Genomic DNA, 19,527 nt, shown 5'->3' on the forward strand with positions numbered 1-19,527 from the left:
GCCCTGCTCATTTTTTCAGTTTTACTCCACTTTCCTCTGGATCCCAGGAGCTGAAGTCTCCTGGGGGAGGCTAGATGTGGACTAGAAAATGCATCATCATGAGATACTTCTGAATGGAAGGACTAATTATTTTAAGGGCTACTTGAAAAACATGAATTTCAATTTTTTTCAGACTGCAATCAATGACTTCTCTGATACACATTTTCCGATATGTCGTTCTATAAGAAATAGCATGTTTATATCCATTTCTATCATTAGTGTTGTAACTGGTAAAAGCAGCTGGAGAGAGTGTAGCACTTCATGCAGCTGGGATAAAAACAATGCTTAAATTTCCACTCAGTCACTCACACTCTACAGAAAGCTATTTATAATGCCAGAGCAGGCTTTCTTGAGTTGATTATTAATTAGATTTAATTTTTTTGTACATTTAAATCATATTTATCATAATTAGAACATTAACATTTAAGCTGCCTTCTCAGAAAACTGATAGGCTTCATAAAATAAAGAAATTTCTAGAAATGGTTTGCAGGTGTTGTGCTTTACTGCTCTTAATTCTTGCACTATTTGCTTTTTAAAAATTGTGCTGTGTATTTTATGCTGTTTTGAAGAGTAGCTTGTTATCTGTGATTTTATTTTAATTTATATTAATTTAAGGCCTCAGACAATACTGTCTTTTTGCTAATAATAAGTAATACTAGTCACCAAAAAGCAAACTGGAAATGGTGACATAGGGTTGTATCTTTCCTTGAGTCTCAAACTTGGCTTCAGTCTGTTAGGGTACAAAGATTACTGAAAAAGAGCCATGACAGGCCAAATATGATGAGGCAGATGAATCTGTATGTCTGAAACAGTATTTTAGTAAAGACTGATATAAAAATGGAAGTTGACAGAAATTAAATATAGAAGTATAGTGGATTTCTTGTGGGCCTCAGTTAAAAACCCATTTTCAAGCTTTCTTTGGGTGCTGAGAAGTACTACACCAATAGAAATAATTGAAGTTTGGAAGAGTGGATTCATTGTTTGGGGTAAGAGTTGCTCCCTAAATTTGGTGGAAATTTTGTCATTAACACAACATTGGCAGTTGTGCCAGAATTTCCCTCCAGAATTTTTGCACTATCCCTTTTAGCTGTGCTTTCTAGTGTGTATGTCCTTGGACTTATGTGGCTTGAATTTAATTGTCTTAAGTTTGCTCAAATACAATGGAAAAAATCAATCGTTGAGTCATTCAAGTGTGTTTCCTACTCAGCAGCTGACAAGTTCTCCTTTATGGCACCTAACTGGCCATCTTCAAAATTTTTTATTATCTTGGGCATTTTAACTTGCATTTTTAAGTTATTTGAATATGTGTGTACCCAGTCACCACTCCTGTAATATATCTTTATAAATTCAGAGATAAATGAGGCTGATATATTGCTTGGGTACCTTAATGTGTTTAATTCCATCCTCTCCCTTTAAATAACCACAACTACATTTTTCTCTGCAGTTTGTAATTATAGAACCTCAGGAACATTTGACAATGAGCAGGAGCAATCAGTGACTTCCTGATGAACATGTTAAAGAAATAAATTAGGGGTGATTTATTTAGCAAGCAAAAGAAGGTGTATTTTTAAAATAAAAAGGATGTACAAATCTTGTAACAAAACTTTCAGTAGCGAAAAATGTTAAGTACTGGATCATTATTATTTTAATGGGAAGAGCACCACTCAATGTCCATATCTAAAATTGCTCTTAAGTCTATTGCTGAGGGCTTTGGTGTATGGGTCAACTGTTGTGCCTTTAATGTGTTTTCTAAATTAACCAGCAGATAAAAAGCTTAACTTTAATGATGTATTGGTTCAAAGTGATATCACATTATGGAGATTTCACAAGTTATCTAAAAGACCAGTTGCTTTTAGAATTCTGCCACTTTATAAATTCAGTATGAAGTAAGAACTTTTTTCCTCAGAAATGTATTTTTAAATACATTTATTTAAAACAAAATGTTGTCACTGTTGTTTTCTTACATCTTCATTCTGCTTCACTTATATGTTTTGTGTAGCACCGAAAAGAATATGGTTATGTAAGTAAGTTGAAAGAAGTGATGAATCTATTATGAAAAGTAAAATAGACGTAAACACTTCTAAGTATTCAGTTATACTTTTTCTGCTAAATATCAAATCAGAATGGTTTTGGATAGCCTTATCAGGTGAATGATTTTCATTTCATTTGTTATCCAAGCTGTTAGATGCTTTTGTGTGCATACTGTTCTTTTTTTGAGAGAGAGATGTGATGAGAAATGAGAGCTGACTGCGTTCAGATTATCTTTCCATGTTTCATAGGCTGATTCTTCAGAGAAGCTGAGGCAATATGGGCTTTCCCACACATATAGCCATCCTGTCCTGATTACCAGAACTAGGTCCTGTCCTCTAGTAGCACTACCACAACCACCACCAGTTCCTCGTTGGAAGCTTATCCGTCAGAAAAAGAAAACTGTTGTGACATCTGAACCTCAAGGTTTGTCTACTCAAACCTCCAAAATAAATTTGTAATTACATTTTAATTATTATTATAAACATTTTCAGAGCCATACTTATCATCTGTTAGCTTAATTTCAATAGAACTTCCCTAGGGATTACTCTTTCTCTCTTCTTTTTTTTTTTCCCTCCCAATTTTGCATTACTTTCCCTTAGCCCTATTATTTCTTAAATGCTTTGAGAAGTGTCTTAATTTATCTCTAAAAAAGCACTCTACTCTAGAAAATGAAGAGGGAGTATTATCAAAGCAATGCAGAAGCTCTCTGATGCAGAGCCATGAAAGCTTCTGAACACCTTTTAAACCTTTAAAGTATGTGACTTAGTCCCTCTGCAACAACTCATAGTTTTAGGGGTAAACTTGTTCTAGGGTTTGTCTGTACTGCATAATGGAGTTAAATGCATGATATGAGATAGCTTGAATATGAAAGCATTACAGGCATGCTATCAAAATACACTGGGATCAGAAACAGAGGAAATTAGCAAAGGCAGAATGTGCTGCCATATTTGTTCTGATCTACCTTCAATAACCTTACATACAGGTTAAGCACACTTTTAATACCTTGCAGGCTGAGGATCAGTGTTAAGCACTTATTTTTTCATGACATGTCACCTAAAGCCACCCATGGTTGTTCTTGTCTATTCAAGTGTATGCACTGATACTTGGAAAATAGAATTATTTAGGGGTGATGAATCCCCTATGGAAATTATTTGTCAAAATGATAGTATTAAATATTTCTTATGAATATGTACTTAACAAGCTGGTTTTTTCCAGAGCCTGTGGTAAAGAAACCTGAAGAACATGTTGAGATTGCTAGCCTATTTTTGAATTACAAATTGAATCTTATCAAAATACCCACAGACATGTAAGTATTCAATGTAGTTTCAGCCTTAACATCCTATTGTTAGTCCATTTCACTGTGAAAGTGCAACAGCTTATGTTTACTTGTGTCACAGGGAAAAACTGCTCAGTTCATGTTGTTTAAAGCATATCAGGATCAGACCACTCTGTTGTTTTATTGATGTCACATAATTAATTGGCAATCAGTGAATTGTACATTTAGGATCAATATCAGCAATATAACAGATAAACCACTATAGCTGTACACATACAAAATGTTAATAAACACCTACAAACACCTTTCTGTAACTAATCCCAAGAATTTCTAATCACGCACACGGTGACATACACATGCAATTATACGCATCCTCCTGGTATTCTGGGTTACAAGCACACCTTCTCTTTAGGGAGTGTAGGTCCTTCTACTTGCAGACACCTCCTATTGGAGATGCTTTAAGCTTTATATGCTGCTCCCTACAATCTGCTAATCTACACCTGGTGAAAAAGTCTACCAGGAGGTGGGCATGCACACACCTGAGGGGTGGGTCCCTACTTGTCACACCCTGTGTGGACACTCCCCTGGGTGGATGCCCACTTCTCAGGGCATCCGACATTGAAGGGCAGGGAGGTCTGTCAGGCATAAACACTTTGCCAGTTTCTCTACTCAGTGGGCCCAGAGACATAGAATATTCAATAGATCACTTCCACCAGAAATAGGAATATTCTTTGATAGCTTTCAAATTTTTCTTCAAATTACTGGTCTTTTTCAATTCTTGCATGTAACAAGGAAGTCATTGACAGGCCAGTCAGTACTTTCATGGGTGTCACATACGTGGCATGGAACAATTAGTGTTAATGTTTGGGAATAAAACAGGCTGTTCTCTGTTCACTGTAGTTTTTACAAGAAGACTGAAAGTGCAGGTGAAGCAGCTCACGTGCAAAACACAACTTTGTATAAATGCCTGGTGTAAAAGACTGTTTGGAAGTCCTATAACCCCTTGAAAACCAGGGTCTTTAAACAGGGTGCCTTAGAGAAGAAGTTTCAGAAATTGATGTATACACCACTTCTAGTCAATATTCAATATTCAGCATAATATTTGCTCACTGACAAGAAAAGAAGGATTACCATTAAGTGTATAAGGGCCTTGGGTTTTTTCCTGTGACCCACTGTGTAATACATTACTGTCAGGCTTCAGCTTGTGATATGGACATTTGGTAGACAACTGCTAGAATTATTAATCTCCTGACAGAGGAAGCATTGAATGTATCACATACCAAGTGAGCACAAAAAGGTTTATGTTATTTTGGAAGATATTTCTTTTCCTGAGTCCAACAACAATTTGTAAATTGTTGGAGGTGTGTGTATTTTTTTTAAGGTGTGTACACCTTTTGTTAAGTACATCTCTGATTAAACTGAATAAATTGGGTACTTTACAGGTTCTGCATTTTGATCATAATGATTGGATAGGTTGATAATAAACCAGTTAGATTTTTTTTTCTTTGAACAGTAGCATTTGTCCATGGAAGAAATGACCTTGGAAAGTTCTGGGAATATCATTGTTTTGCTGATACAGTTCCATTTTACTGGTTAAAAATGCATTAGATTACTTATTGTTTGTTTTCAAATAGTAGGAGTAGAAATACATAAAAAAGTTCTAACCAATATCCATTACTAGATTATTAAAAGAATGAGAGAGTAATAATTAAGATGTTGCAGTATTTGCAAGTTAACATATTTTATATTGTTTTTTCATATTTAATAGATTGCCTCATAATCAACTTACACCATTTTGTCAAGCACAGTTTATTTAATGGGCTAAGTTTCCATGACAATCAGCTAATTTAATCTCTTGTGATTTAATTAACAGGTAGTAACCAAAAATATATAGCAAGTATTAGCATTTAATTAAAGTGATATAGATGCCAAGATAAGATAAGGGACTTGGTTACACAATTGGGAATGAAACTGTTTTTAATCTCTTGCTTTTAGTCTAATAAAATCTTTTGAAACATTCAAAGGGAAGATAATTGTGACTGTGTTACTGCTAAAGATCTTGTTATTTCATTATCTCAATCCTTAAGAAGGGGTTTAGCTAACACATGCTTACACTTTCCTGTGTTCTTTATTGCTGCAATAACACAATTAGGTATTTATGTCTAATTGCCATGTGTGCAACATTGTTTTCATCTTGTTCTCCTAGTTCGCTTAACAAGCAAAGAGTTATTTATAGTTCCCTCAGTTTTTACTTCTGCCTCTACTGAAGTCAGCAACAGAGCTTTCTTTTACTATAGCCAGAATAGGCCTTGCACAGGTTTCCTTGGTTATCGTGTGTTTTAGCTGTCTGGTAGCTATGGAGACCCATTTTGAGGGAAAAGACAAAAAACTATTCTGACACAAAACACTTTTTCTGCCCTGCCTCTATTTTAGTAGTGCACATTATAAATGTTTTTCTTGTCTATGGGCCATAGGAATTTATTCACTTCTGGCATTATCATCTAGTTTTCGTCAGCTGACTTGGGTTTTGGTTTTTTGAGGGTTAGTTAAGAGGGCAACAGTTCACAACGTTTGAGCATAGGTATGTGTGTAGTGCCAAGCCAGTAATGATAAGGCATGGATGTATATATAGATTTAGTACTGCCCTATTAAGCTGTCAAAATAAAGGAGGGACAAATTATTTTGACAAAATTCTGTTAAGAATAGTAGTTATAAAGACTGTCATTTGAACGTAAATATATGGATTAAAGTGTTTTGAGTTTTCTTTTATTATTTAGCCACTTTCCACGGTCTACCATCAAAAAAGGATTTAATTCCATATCCTGTCTCCCTTCTGTTACTGAAATGGATGAAAATGTAAGTGACAGTAATGAGGATATGAATCAAAGTGGGAGACACTCAAATGCAGAAGATTATTCTCAGGTAATAATTTTCCTTATTTTTTTTAACTTGACCTAGTTTTATATTCCAAAGGATAGTGAAAGGCAAAATAGAAAATAGTTAATACCTAAACATAGGTTTTTAAAGACTTTTCAGTTAACTTTTCTTTCCTCTTGTATTTAAGTAGTTTCCCCGCTCTTTGCACTTTATAGTGTGCTATTTATAGTGCACTATTTATAGTGCACTTTTTATTGATGTGTATTGGGTGGGAAATCTTACCTAATGCTTTTCTGTTTAACCTTATTTTTTTTATGATTTATTCCTCAGATTCTAAAAGTCCTGTTGCTAACACTATAAAATATTTTGGTTTTGCTCTTTAAAATCATTTTGATGGCAGAGTGTTAAGAAGATAGTCAAGGGTCTTTATAAATAAATGTTTACTTCATGTTATGGTTAGTGTATTTCATCTACAGTGAAGCAGGTACCTAGGCACATGGCTACTTGAAAAAGGTAAACTTTATAAACTCATGCCTTAAAAATGGCATCCTCATTTGGTTCTTAGTTGAAATACTTCAGGCTAGATCTAGAAAGAGTTAAGGCTTCACAATGCTGAGTTTCCCTACTCTTAAATTTCAGAAACTTTGCCTTCTGAGGAAATCCTCAGCCATGAATTAGATGCTCAAGCTTCCTGAGCAAAATGTTTTATATAGGGAAATAATTTGCAACATAGAGAAATACAGACTTAAATATTCAAACAAACAAACAGAGCTCCACTGAAGTTATTTTGTTTGCTCAACACCTACAAAAGAACCCAACTTGGCAGTGCCAATATATCTTCAATTTCATCCTTATTGCAGCAAACACTGCTCATAAGAGCATCTGATAGCATTTCTGTTTTGGACTTAAGAAAATTGAGGGATGAAGCAGTCTAGGCAATATACAAATGCTTTCAATGAAGCTATACTCAAAATCTGGATCCAACTCAATAAACCAATTATACTTAGGGGAGGATATAGTCTCAACTTGTAAATGTTTACTATGGTTCTCCCCTCTACATTTATTTTCTATTCCAAGTAAAGAATGAGTACTTCTTCCGTATATGTTACGTTCAATATAATTACAATACAGAAAATAATTTAAAAATAAAATGTATTCATCCATAGTGCTGCATGAAGGAAAGACAGGAACAAAGCCCTTATCCACACAATCCTGTAGTAAGGATGACCCAATTATTTTAAAAGTTCTACTGTTCTTTTCTGGCACAAACTGATAAATATACTTGAGGATAACATTTGTGGTATTTGGTTGATGTATAGTGACTGCCTGTAGGGTTACAAAATGCATTTGAAGACCAAAGACATACTGTTGAGGATAGTATTAGGTATCTTGATGAACAAAGAAAACATAATTTAGTTACGTAAGTTTTGAAATAAAAGGGAAATAATTTTATCTGTAATTTTTGGAGGGCCTATTTATATGTTTCTTCTTCAGAGTATACTGTAATGCCATTTTTGTATTTCAGATCTGCAATTCAGTTGTTTGAAACTGTTCTATATCTATTGTGTGTATAGAAAAGGTACATGTGTGGATATAGTTATTGGGTATTTACTAGTTTAAAATAAGGTAACTCTGTAATGAAGGAGAATTCTTTGCAATAGAATATATATTTAGCTATTCTGTATTTTGTGTACATTTTATAAACAATAGTTTAGTACTTCATGACCTTTGTAAAGTCTTTTTAGTAACTGCAACTTAAGAAAATCATTACAAAAACAGCAGGGTAAAAAGGAGCTGTAAGTAGCATCTTACAATATGTAATAATTATTGGTTGCATGACTTCAGTCTCTCTAGCTGTACGAATATAGATTTAGTTAATTACAAATTAATGGACGTTTATGTGCTGGAAGCATAAAAGTAGTTTGGAATGTCACTTTGATTTTCTCCCCTAGTCCAAGTGTCTAAGAACAATGTGACTGCAGAAAGGTGGTCTGTCGCAGTAGGACATGCAGTCAAGGAGAGACAAGGGCAAGTAAGAAAACACCAGAGAGAGAGATATTGATAAAACCAGAATGGTTGGAAGAAGACATGAGTGTGACCTAGTCTGAGGGCAATCTGATTCAGACATGAAGTGTAAGAAGTCATGAGCAGCTAATTGACTTATGCTTGAACCTTACTTTTGTCTCAATTTAAATCTCAGCTGAAAAATGCTAAGCCTATTAATAGCTGTAGTATCTAAGTAGGACTGCATTTGTATGGATTGCAAAAGAAAATAATGTTTTTAACTTGCAGAACAATCTTCTTTATTTCACATATCAAATCTTTTAATCAACAAAATTGTGTGGATACTTCTGGGAGATTCATTATGGGAGAGGTTTCTTTCCATAGTTTTAAAACTTGAAATAACAATATACATCTATTATTCTTTTTTTCTTTTTAAAATCAATTAGCGATTAAAAAAGCAAACAGTGAAAGAGAAACTATGATATCCCCAATTCACTAGGTTATGGCTAATTTGTAGAATTTTGTATTGTAGTATACTTAGTGTGAGTAACTTTGTCTCCATTTTAACTTGTGCTATTACTATTCAGGAGATGTCTGCTTGAAAACCTTTGATATAGATTTGGTAAATCTTTGGGATGCAGTAGTTTTATGCTTTAAGCTGACTGAAATTCAGTCAGCTGCTGTGCCAGATCCTCAGCAAGTTTAAATTGGCATATTTCAATTCACTCCAATGTAAACTGTATGAAGTTACATCACTGAATATCTGATTCACTGTTCCTAAGGTCTGTTGTCACAGAAACAGAGACTAGTGATAAATGAAAGATAAAACTTTTAGGAGCTGGATGTACCCTCTTTGAAGAATATCAAGTTGAAAGATGGCATTATCCCTCATGTCCCCAAAGTACTCATGCCAAAGAATAGAAATGCTTTATTATTGATTTTTTTTCAAACTTTTTCCACCTGAATTTCCCATTCCCTCTGATTTTACTGTTCTGAAAGCATGGAAAAAATCTTTAAAAATATCTATTTTTGGTAGTTAAATTGATCTTGAATCACACTGTTATTAAGAAAATACATTCTGTGAATTTTTTGTTTAAAAACTCCATAAAATAGGGCCCAGTTCTTTAATGAAGAGGCTCGCTTTTATTCTTCTTCAATAGGAATCTAAGTAATTTATATGTATATGACGCATTGAAATGCATGTAAAACTAGTTTTTTAGCTTGTTCCATTTGGTTGGAAAAAATTATTTGTGGAATAATGGCTTCCTGAACTAGAAGGTTTTCAGAATTTGATTTTTCCCTTCATTTTCATCCCTTATCCACTTTTGTGGTCAGGAAAAGAGCAAAAAAGTCATCATATGTAAACTGCACTGTGTCTTGCAGTTTTCAGGAACAGTAATTTTGGCAAACTCTTGAGAAAAAGATTATCCTGGAATAGTGTTTTTTTGTAGCTCTGCCATTCAAAAGCCTACTTGAATATCCTTCATTGTGATGAAATCTTTTAATACAAGTTATCTCCAATTCCATTGAGAAGAAAGCTCTATGCCTTCTGTTTGAGGAAATGTTGAACAGTAACAAAGCAAGGAAAATGTAATCCAAATAAGTTTACGATCAGAATTTGCAATGGCTACTAGATATTTTAATAGAGTGACCTGATTGCTATATTCAGGAATCTTGAGCAGAACACTCTGATTTCCCTTTGTGGCTTCTTCAGTGTCAAGCTCCCTGGAAATGCTGCTTTCTAAGAGCAGAAGAGTTAAAATCGCCACTCTCTCCCAGTGACATGAACACAATACACTTGTTCTTTAATGTTCATGTTTACCTCATTTTCTTACTTCGGTGCCATCCTTTATATATGCAAGCTCACTCTTACCTTCTGCTTTACAGCTTATAGTAGTCTGCTTAGTTTTCATGCTCTGTTGTGTGCTTTTTTCATGTTCCCCATAAACATTCCAGACTGTTGTGTCATAACAAGCTTTTTCTTCCTCTCACTCTAATCTTTCTTATGACATACTTCATAAGCCCAGTGAATTGGTATTGAGTCAACAGGAGGGCTAGGTATAAAATGCAAAATCCTGTTTTCTTTACAAATTTTATTGTTTTGAAAATTACTTCAATCTGCACAAAATGAAAATTCTTTGCTTATTTTTTCCGGAGAAAATGTATACATGAGATATGAGGCACATGAATTAGAAGAGGGACTTGAGCTATCTATTTAGACATTTGTGGTATAGAGAATCTTTATGATGGGCCTGCAAATATCTACTTATACAAAATGGGATAGCTCCAACATTAGAGACTGAATAAAAGAGAAGCCGAGTTGGTAATCCAGTATTTTTAAGCCATTCCTATACCTCAGTCTGTACACAACTTTGCAGCTGTTTATTCTTTTGTACCACTGTCTTTTTTCAAAAGCCACCTCTGTTACCTTCTCCCACATCACAGCTAAAACTAGAGCTGATATTCCAGTTAGTGAAAACAGTGACTCAGGAGTAGGCAAAAAGAGAATGCATCCAAGTGACTATAGATGCAAAACTCTTTGATGATATAACTGTCAGATCAACATCAAACCTAGAAATTTAATACAGGTTTGGATCTTAAGAAATATTTTGGTTGTCTTTGTCATTTTGGAGATAGATTTAAAATGGATTTTTAATCTTAAAAATGATGTATTTGAAGCTTTATTCCTTCACCTGCAATTATATCCAAAGAGCTTATTTTTGGAAGAAGACCGGTGTTTTTTACAGAAAAACTGGTGTGAAAAGTTTTGCCATGCATTGTTTCTACAATAGAAAAGGATACGGGTTTTATAAAAATATCAGATAAATTTTAAAACATATCATTTGGTGGATTTGAATAAAATAACAACATAGCTAATGTTAGGAGGCTGAACAATACAAATTTTTAATCCTTGAAGGTAACAAGATAGCTATAAATTTATGAATTACCATTATTACAATTATGTGTTAATGATTATAAAACATAATAGATGATAAATTAGATTTTTAAGTTAAAAAGTGAATTTTCCTCACATTTTGTGTTCAGATTTCCCATTGATTACAGGAAGAACAAGAAGTAACTAAATTCTCCCTGAATCTAACTGTGTGCATCCTTTCATGTTTCATAGCTGGATCCAAGTCTTTTTTTACTTCTTTCTTTATCAGATACTGCAGCAGCAGAGCTGACCCTTCAGACACTGTGTGTTCATTAAGGACAAAAAATGCCTTTAGCTTCTCTTTCTGTGCCTCTGTCTTAGTCGCGTAGCTGAGGCAATAGCATAACAGAATGAGAACTTCCTTGACACTCCCAGTTGTCTCAGAATCAGTGAGGTTTAGGTAGATGGACACATCCCGTACCATTAGAGAAGCAGACAGCCATTAGAGAAGCAGACAGCTTTTGACTATGTTATGTTTGCACTCCAAAAACCGAGTAAATGAGCCTGTAGGAAACTCTACACAGCTGTGGTTAGATTGCTTTCACAGTTCAAACTGGCTTAAGTAACATTACCAAGCATCCAGATTTTCCCATGAATGTTTTCTTTCTTTACTAGACATTCTATTGAAGCAGTTTTTGAGGATTTTCTGTATCTCTCCAGGCCTTCCTGCTGCCAGCTGTTAATACCAACAAAATAGCTCTATAGTAAGCTGCCACATCTCTGTACTAGAAGCATGGATCACGTGTATTGTCCATGAACAGTGAGTCTGGCAAGCAAGTGCTAGAGTCGTGGTGCAGACATTACAGTCTCCAAGGCTTGTACAGTAGATCTGATACTTTTTATACTTTGGACATGCCCAGGGTTTCTGAGAAGAAACTTGATAAATTATGCAGTTGATACATACCTGTTTGGTAAATCCTGTGACTCCTACAAGAAATTTGGCAATATTGGAATCTTCAAAGTTGTAGACTCCCATGCAGAAATATGACAGCTCTGTGCATGTGTACTTCCGAAGTCACAGTTTAAAGGGGAGAGACAGTCCAGGTATTATTAGAGATTTTTGAGAGCCAAATATTGAGTTGTGAATGTCAATGTCACGTGACAAGTGAACACAGCTTGCCTTTTGTTTTGCACAGTTGTATGTACAGAAGCCTGGAAAAAGAAGCTGACGTACATGGGCAGTTGCAAAATCCTGTTGTGTCCTTTTCAGCTCATTTGCTCTAGAAAAGCAAGAAACTAATCTGAAAAGGGACATGTAAGACGTAATCTATTTCAGTTACCAATTGTTCAAATAACTGTTAACAATGTCAACTATGTATGTATTTTTCTCTTAATTGCTGTTTATATTAGATCTGTCCCCAGCTTTGACTCAAGAACATTCTTTTAAAAACCCACAACAGATTTGGAATAGAATTTAGGATTTGTGCTGTGCAAAAATGGGACTTTCAAATTTTCTCAATAAACAATACTGCAGTTAAATTATACATATTAAATTATTTGGTACTTACTATTTTGGGGCAGAGACTCTTAAATCTGTAGTTCATTCTCTCAACTTTTTCCTTTAGTTAGTTCAGAGAAGATCAAACAACTGAAATTTTGACAGAGGTGAGATTCCTGAGCCTATTCTGGGCCTGTGGAGGTGCTGTAAAACTCTGCAGGAAGACTTCTACTGCAGCTAGGAATTAAACTAGAAAGCTGTAAGGCTTTCCTCTAAGGAAGCATTCACAGATCCCTTCATATTGTATATGCAGGGTGGTCTGTAATAGGAGGGTTGAGGCAGACCTGGAGTTACAGCACAATGACCTTGTGCAAGCTTAAGGTACTGTTGTGACCTGTCATCCAGTCTAACTTACTCAGACTCTCTAAATTGCATCAGTCTGCCTCTCAAAAATGTTTCTAGATTGTATTGAGAAATCATAAAAGCAGCCCCAATTCAGTATAGCTCCCACAACTCCTCTTTGAAATGCAGAACAGAAAATGACTGTGTGTGCCCAGATGTTGGCCAGCTCAATGCTATCAGTTTCAGCATTAGTGCTGTTGACAAATGTAAAGATGGGCATGTATGAGGAGTTTGGGTGGGGGGAAGGATGACAAATCTTGTTAAAGGGAGACCTGGGATGAAAAGAAGCTTGCAAATTTGTTTTAATAGTTTTCTTTGTAAAGGCAAAGCTAGTCCAGTTAACCCATTAATAGTACCACATTCAAATAGGAAATAAGCTGGGAACAGTGGAATCTCTTTCTCACACTCTCCCTCCCTCATTAAAAAAAAAAGGCAAAAAAAAGAAAAAAAAAGAAAAAATCCAAGAATCCAAGTGAGTCTTGTGCAGAGTGTCATACTGCAGGTAAGAGGGCAGTCAGAAAGAAGGATGACTAGGCACATAATTTTAACAGTATCAAAGATTTTAATCTCTCAAAGAAAAGGACCCTGTCTTTGCAAATTTAATGAGTGGACTTTCTGAAAGGCTGGCTAACTTGATTGCAACTTTAAACATAAGTGGATATTGCATTCATACTAGTTCAGCAGCTCTAGCTTGGAAATGGGATTGACCAGGATAAAGTTGTTTGCCAAAAACATTAAAAAAGAGCAGGCTACTTTTTATTTATGCAGCTGATAGAAAGCAAAAGATGCTGTAGCAATCAGGCATGCTGTTGCCAATGACAACTGTGTACACTTGCACAGCAAGAAATGCTTTTTGGAAAAGGAGCCCTCCATATACTTTCCAAGACTGGAAACTTAGAATAGAAAAGAACAGAACTGGTTCTAGAATAGGACTAATTAGTTCTTAGAATAGAACTTATTTTATTGTCAAAGAACAGTAATATCAAAGAACATTCTTTTAATAGCAGAGGAGTAGGCATGTGGAACAGCTTTTATCCCAGATTCCAGATCACATGTACTTCTTTAGAAAAACATTGGTCTGTCTATTGGTGATGTATATGTAGGTATTATGGTGAATTTTATTATTTCTGTTTTTCTTTTTTAAAAAACATATACTACAATGATAACTTACCAGTTTGTTTCTCTGTCTCAGGAAGGGCTGGCCCAAACCCAAGTATTTTCTTTAATAAAATAATGCAAGATTATAACAACCATTGTTGGGTTTTGGTTTTTTTTCACCGTATAGGAGACCACCCTCTTTTGGCAGCAAAATGCAGAGACACCCAGTAAAGGTAAGTATGTTTGAAGTTTATATTCAGATTTCTGCCATTCCCATATTGTTTGGCCTCAATGTTAATCTTCATGTACAAATATCAACAGTCTTCTTTATGGGTGTTGGTTTTATGGGAAAAGATTTTGAAGAACTTGTAATAGCATATGTAATTACATAAAGCAGAATCTTCAGACTGGTATTAAAAAATCCCTAATTTACAAGAATATTTTGAAAAAAATAACACATCTCATAAGTTACTCTCCAGTAAAATATACTGGGTTTTGTACATAGAGGTCTTTTTCTAATCACAGTGAATTATGGGGTTTTTTTCTGAAATAAAAGGCAAAAAAAGAGGACAATTTCCATTTTAATAGAAGTTACTTTTTTAATGTGTTTGAGATTAATATTTGAAGAGTATTCAGACTGAGTTATTTTTTAAAAATGAGTACTTCTTTGTTTAAGTGAATGTTTTAAGGATTTGGTTAGGAGAAGTTAGTAAGAACCTTCTTTTTAAAAGAAGTGACCAGATTTGCTTGGTGCACAGTGAACCTCTCTTAAAACTGACTGCTAGGAAATACCTTTCCTTTTACCAGAGTTCTGAAAGTGAATCTCAGAGCAGAAGAACATGTGAAACGTGAATAGGATTCATGCTGTATTTATATCATGTTTCATACATGTGATACTCATCTTGGTTTTGGTTTTCAACTCTTCAGTCAATGTAGAAGCCTGTGCAATGCACCTCTGCTTTTTAAACATTTCTGAAGGTTAACTGTCATGGGGGAAAAAGGCATAGAATGATATTTTTAAAAACATTTCTTTATTTTTATTTTGTTCTCTGTAAAATGTCTATGATCCCCTCTTAAAATAATTGAGAAATACAATAAATACCCTCTCAGTTAAAGCATGTGCACAACTTCCTAACTTCTACAGTAACTAAATCCATTAGTTTTACCCAAGATCTTTAGATATTTTCACAGTTTTTAACACTATCTTAATTCTGGAAAAATATGAAACCTATCAACCATCTGTCATGGTTTAGCCCCAGCCAGCAACTAAGCACCACGCAGCCGCTCGCTCACTCCCCCTACCCCAATGGTATGGGGGAGACAATTGAGGGGTAAGAGTGAGAAACACTCCTGGGTTGAGATAAGAACAGTTTAATAATTGAAATAAAGTAAAATAGTAATGATAATAATAACAATATAGTAATGATAATAATAATAATAATATACAAAGCAAGTGATGCACAATGCAATTGCTCACCACCCACTGACCGATACCCAGCCAGTTCCCGAGCAGCGATTGCGGCTCCCCGGCCAACCCCACCCAGTTTCTATACTGAGCATGACGTCACATGGTATGGAATAGCCCTTTGGGCAGTTTGGATCAACTCTTCTGGCTGTGCCCCCTCCCAGTTTCTTGTGCACCTGGCAGAGCATGGGAAGCTGAAAAGTCCTTGACTAGCATGAGCAGCACTTAGCAACAACTAAAAACATCAGTGTGTTATCAACATTCTTCTCCTACTAAATCCAAAACACAGCACTATGCCAGCTACTAGGAAGAAAATTAACTCTATCCCAGCCGAAACCAGGACACCATCTCTAAAGCCCCCAAATAGGGTAATACAAGATATGGTCTGTAAAGAGAGGAGGGTGAAAAAAAAACAGCCAAAACCCTGGGTCATACTAGAAGTGTAATGAAGAGTGAGAATACATTTATGATTTTTAAATATCTTGAAGAAAATGTAAATCCTACTTCTCCAAAGCCTATATTAATAAATAGTTTTTAAACAGATTTGGTAAACATACGTTCAATACAGGCAAAGAATATAATTTTGAGGTTATACTTTTAAGAACTGGTAATGAATTGGCTGGATGGTCGCATCCAGAGGGTTGTGGTCAATGGCTCGATGTCCACATGGAGACGGGTGACAAGTGGAGTCCCTCAGGGGTCCGTACTGAGACCGGTGCTATTTAACATCTTCATCAATGACATAGACAGTGGGATCGAGTGCACCCTCAGCAAGTTTGCAGATGACTCCAAGGTGAGTGGTGCGATTGACACACCAGGAGGACAAGATGTTATCCAGAGGGACCTGGACAAGCTGGAGAGGTGGGCCTGTGTGAACCTCATGAGGTTCAACAAGGCCAAGTGCAAGGTCCTGCACCTGGGACAGGGCAACCCCTGATATCAGTACAGGTCAGGGGATGAAGAGATTGAGAGCAGCCCTGCGGAGAAGGACTTGGGGGTACTGGTGGATGAAAAGCTGGACATGAGCCAACAGTGTGCACTTGCAGCCCAGAAAGTCAACCATATCCTGGGCTGCATCAGAAGAAGCGTGGCCAGCAGGTCGAGGGAGGTGATTCTGCCCCTCTACTCTGCTCTGGTGAGACCTCATCTGGAGTACTGCGTCCAGCTCTGGAGCCCTCAGCACAAGAATGACATGGACCTGCTGGAGCGGGTCCAGAAGAGGGCCACAAAAATGATCCGAGGGATGGAACACTTCTCCTATGAGGCCAGGCTGAGAGAGTTGGGGTTGTTCAGCCTAGAGAAGAGAAGGCTGTGAGGAGACCTTATTGCGACCTTCCAGTACTTAAAGGGAGCCTACAGGAAAGATGAGGAGAATCTTTTTAGCAAGGCCTGTTGTGACAGGACAAGGAATAATGGATTTAAACTAAAGAAGAATAGATTTAGACTAGACATAAGGAAGAAATTTTTTACAATGAGGGTGGTCAAGCACTGGAACAGGCTGCCCAGAGAGGTGGTAGAGGCCCCATCCCTGGCAACATTCAAGGTCAGGTTGGATGGGGCTCTGAGCAACCTGATCTGGTTAAAGCTGTCCCTGCTCACTGCAGGGGGCTTGGGCTAGACAACCCCTAAAGGTCCCTTCCAACCCAAAGCATTCTATGATTCTATGATTCTATGATTTCAAGTACTGTAGTGCTTGAATGTCTTTTCTTGTGAATTCTTATTAGTATCATCCCAGTTAATTAGGAACCAAACCAGAAGAATCTCACTGTGTCAAAATGCTACAACTTAATGAGCTGGAAATATGTCCTTCAGTTATTCTCTCACAGCTCAACACCAAAACCTAACAGAAGTATAGTAGTTTACAGTAGATGACTCTAAGCCTGCCATGAATATGTTGGGATCTTGGAGTATTTTTGTAGCCGTCGCTATTAATTGATTCTGAAGTTAGTGTATCTCAATAGCCAGATTGCCTTTTTTTCTGCTTACTCAAAAGTCTACTCAAGAAATGCCCATTAAAGAAAAGGTCCCATAGCACAACCAAGGAAAATGATGAAGTGGGCATGTTTCCATCTTCTGACCTATAATGCTAATAATCCACATTACTACTGTAACAAAATCCTTTGTGCTCAGATTCTCTTCACAATCTCCAGGCCATCTCAACCCATATGTTGTCATTCCTCTATGCAAAATCTATTTATTCCAACTTTACATGGAAAATATTAGTAATCATTACAGGATTCAAAGACTGGAGCTCTGTGCTCCTATTGGCTGGTACAGGTATGATTGCTTTTCTTTAAATACTACAATTCCTTTTAATGTCTTAATTATTAACTAAACTAATCTTCACAGAGTTATTTTTAAAAGAAAAAAATATAATTGGGAAAGGGGGCTTAGTAATATAGCTTGGTTTAATGCTTTGTGTTGTGCCATGCACTATAGGTTATGAAGGTTACTTCATATTGCTATTACTTCAAAGTGATTCATTATGAGACTTTCACAGAATATCTGAGAGTGTAAATCATGAATCAAAACTGAGAGAAACAGAAATCTTTTAAAGAATGTTTTATTTATGAATATGGGGGGTTTAATACACTTTTTAATGTGGCTAAAAATTGCTTAAATTTTGCAAAGTGTGTGAATGAGAATTCAATAACTGTCTCTTCAGAGTTTGGCTATGGGTCATTAGACAGTTAAATATATGAATAGTGTAATGTCAGGAAAGTTCTTTCTGTTCACTTGAAGTGGATTTGAAACACATTGCTATTGAGAACAGTGATATTTTACAAGTAAACACATACATATAATTGCTTTTCAATATTTCAATACCACTTGGTTTAGGAATCTCTATCCTTTTACGTTTATTTAAGAAAAAAAAAAAAGAAGTTTAAAATATTCTTTTTAAACTACTTAGGCTGCTAAAGTCCATTGGAATTTTGCACTATTGAGGTTCACCAAATGCAACAAAAATTTTTTGTACAAGTATAGTGCATCACTGTCTTTCTCTAAAATGTCCTCAGAGTAGGAAATCATAGCTTTGCAAATCTACCAGAACAAAAAATTTGTCCTAAAACATATAATTACACTTAATTGTGCTTTGTTGTAAAATGAAAATTCATGCATTTACACTTATTCTGTCTGTGGTGTTGTTACAACAAAGCAGTTACAGTCTCAAGATGAAGTGCTTTTCTGTGATTTCCAATTGCTTTTGTTGCAGATGCTGTATCTGATGGAAATTGTTTGTAGTATCACATTATTCCCATGATTATCTGTTATCTCACAGGAATCTTGCTGTTCCAGTATTTGTTCAGAGACATAAAGAAACTAAAATACAGGCTGAAAATGAGAAAGCCAGAACATGAAATTTCAAATGAGCATGCTGGAATTAAGTATGACATTATTGTACAGGGTATACTGGATAGATATATTGAATTAGTAAAGAGTAAGGTGGAAAATTTCTTTGATTATGTGGACCTTCACATTTTCCATAAAAGTAGCTAGAATTTGACATTCTGTTAAAGTGAACCTAAAGTTGATATGTTGGTTACCTTCAGCTTTGCAGCATTATGTAACACTTTTTTCATAATCAAAATGCAATTTCATTTAAGGCAGAGCGTGTATGATACTTCTGTTTCTTTATGTGATATTTTTTTTCATCAACACCCTCCACACCCCACCCCGCGCTGTCCCCCCACCCCCCAAGAAAAAAAAAAACAAAGCCCTAAGCTAGTCTGACATGTTCTACCTGGATAGAGTTATCTTGCCTTTCAATCCAGCTACCCATTTGCGTGCATTTGAAATTTGGCTTTTTGGCATTGGACTAAATAATCTGTGGTTGGTTAGATCACTTTTCATATTTTCTTTAAAACATTTGCTAATCTTCAAACTCGTGGTAGAAAACCTACATTTAAAGATGTCTTAAGTACCATTTTGTGGATTGGAGATTTCCTGTTTCCTGTGCCATT

General features: G+C 35.7%; 1 protein-coding gene across 1 annotated transcript in view; it reads left to right on the top strand.

Annotated features, from left to right (window-relative positions):
• Positions 1–19,527, top strand: part of ADGB (androglobin) — a 138,216-nt gene that overhangs the window by 45,044 nt on the left and 73,645 nt on the right. The window contains exons 11-14 of the mRNA XM_075707698.1: positions 2,319–2,493; positions 3,286–3,376; positions 6,124–6,268; positions 14,288–14,333. Coding sequence (XP_075563813.1) covers positions 2,319–2,493; positions 3,286–3,376; positions 6,124–6,268; positions 14,288–14,333 — 457 coding nt within the window. The remainder of the gene's footprint in view (positions 1–2,318; positions 2,494–3,285; positions 3,377–6,123; positions 6,269–14,287; positions 14,334–19,527) is intronic.

This window comes from Pelecanus crispus, chromosome 3 (genome assembly GCF_030463565.1).
Source record: "Pelecanus crispus isolate bPelCri1 chromosome 3, bPelCri1.pri, whole genome shotgun sequence".
Classification (NCBI taxonomy): domain Eukaryota; kingdom Metazoa; phylum Chordata; class Aves; order Pelecaniformes; family Pelecanidae; genus Pelecanus; species Pelecanus crispus.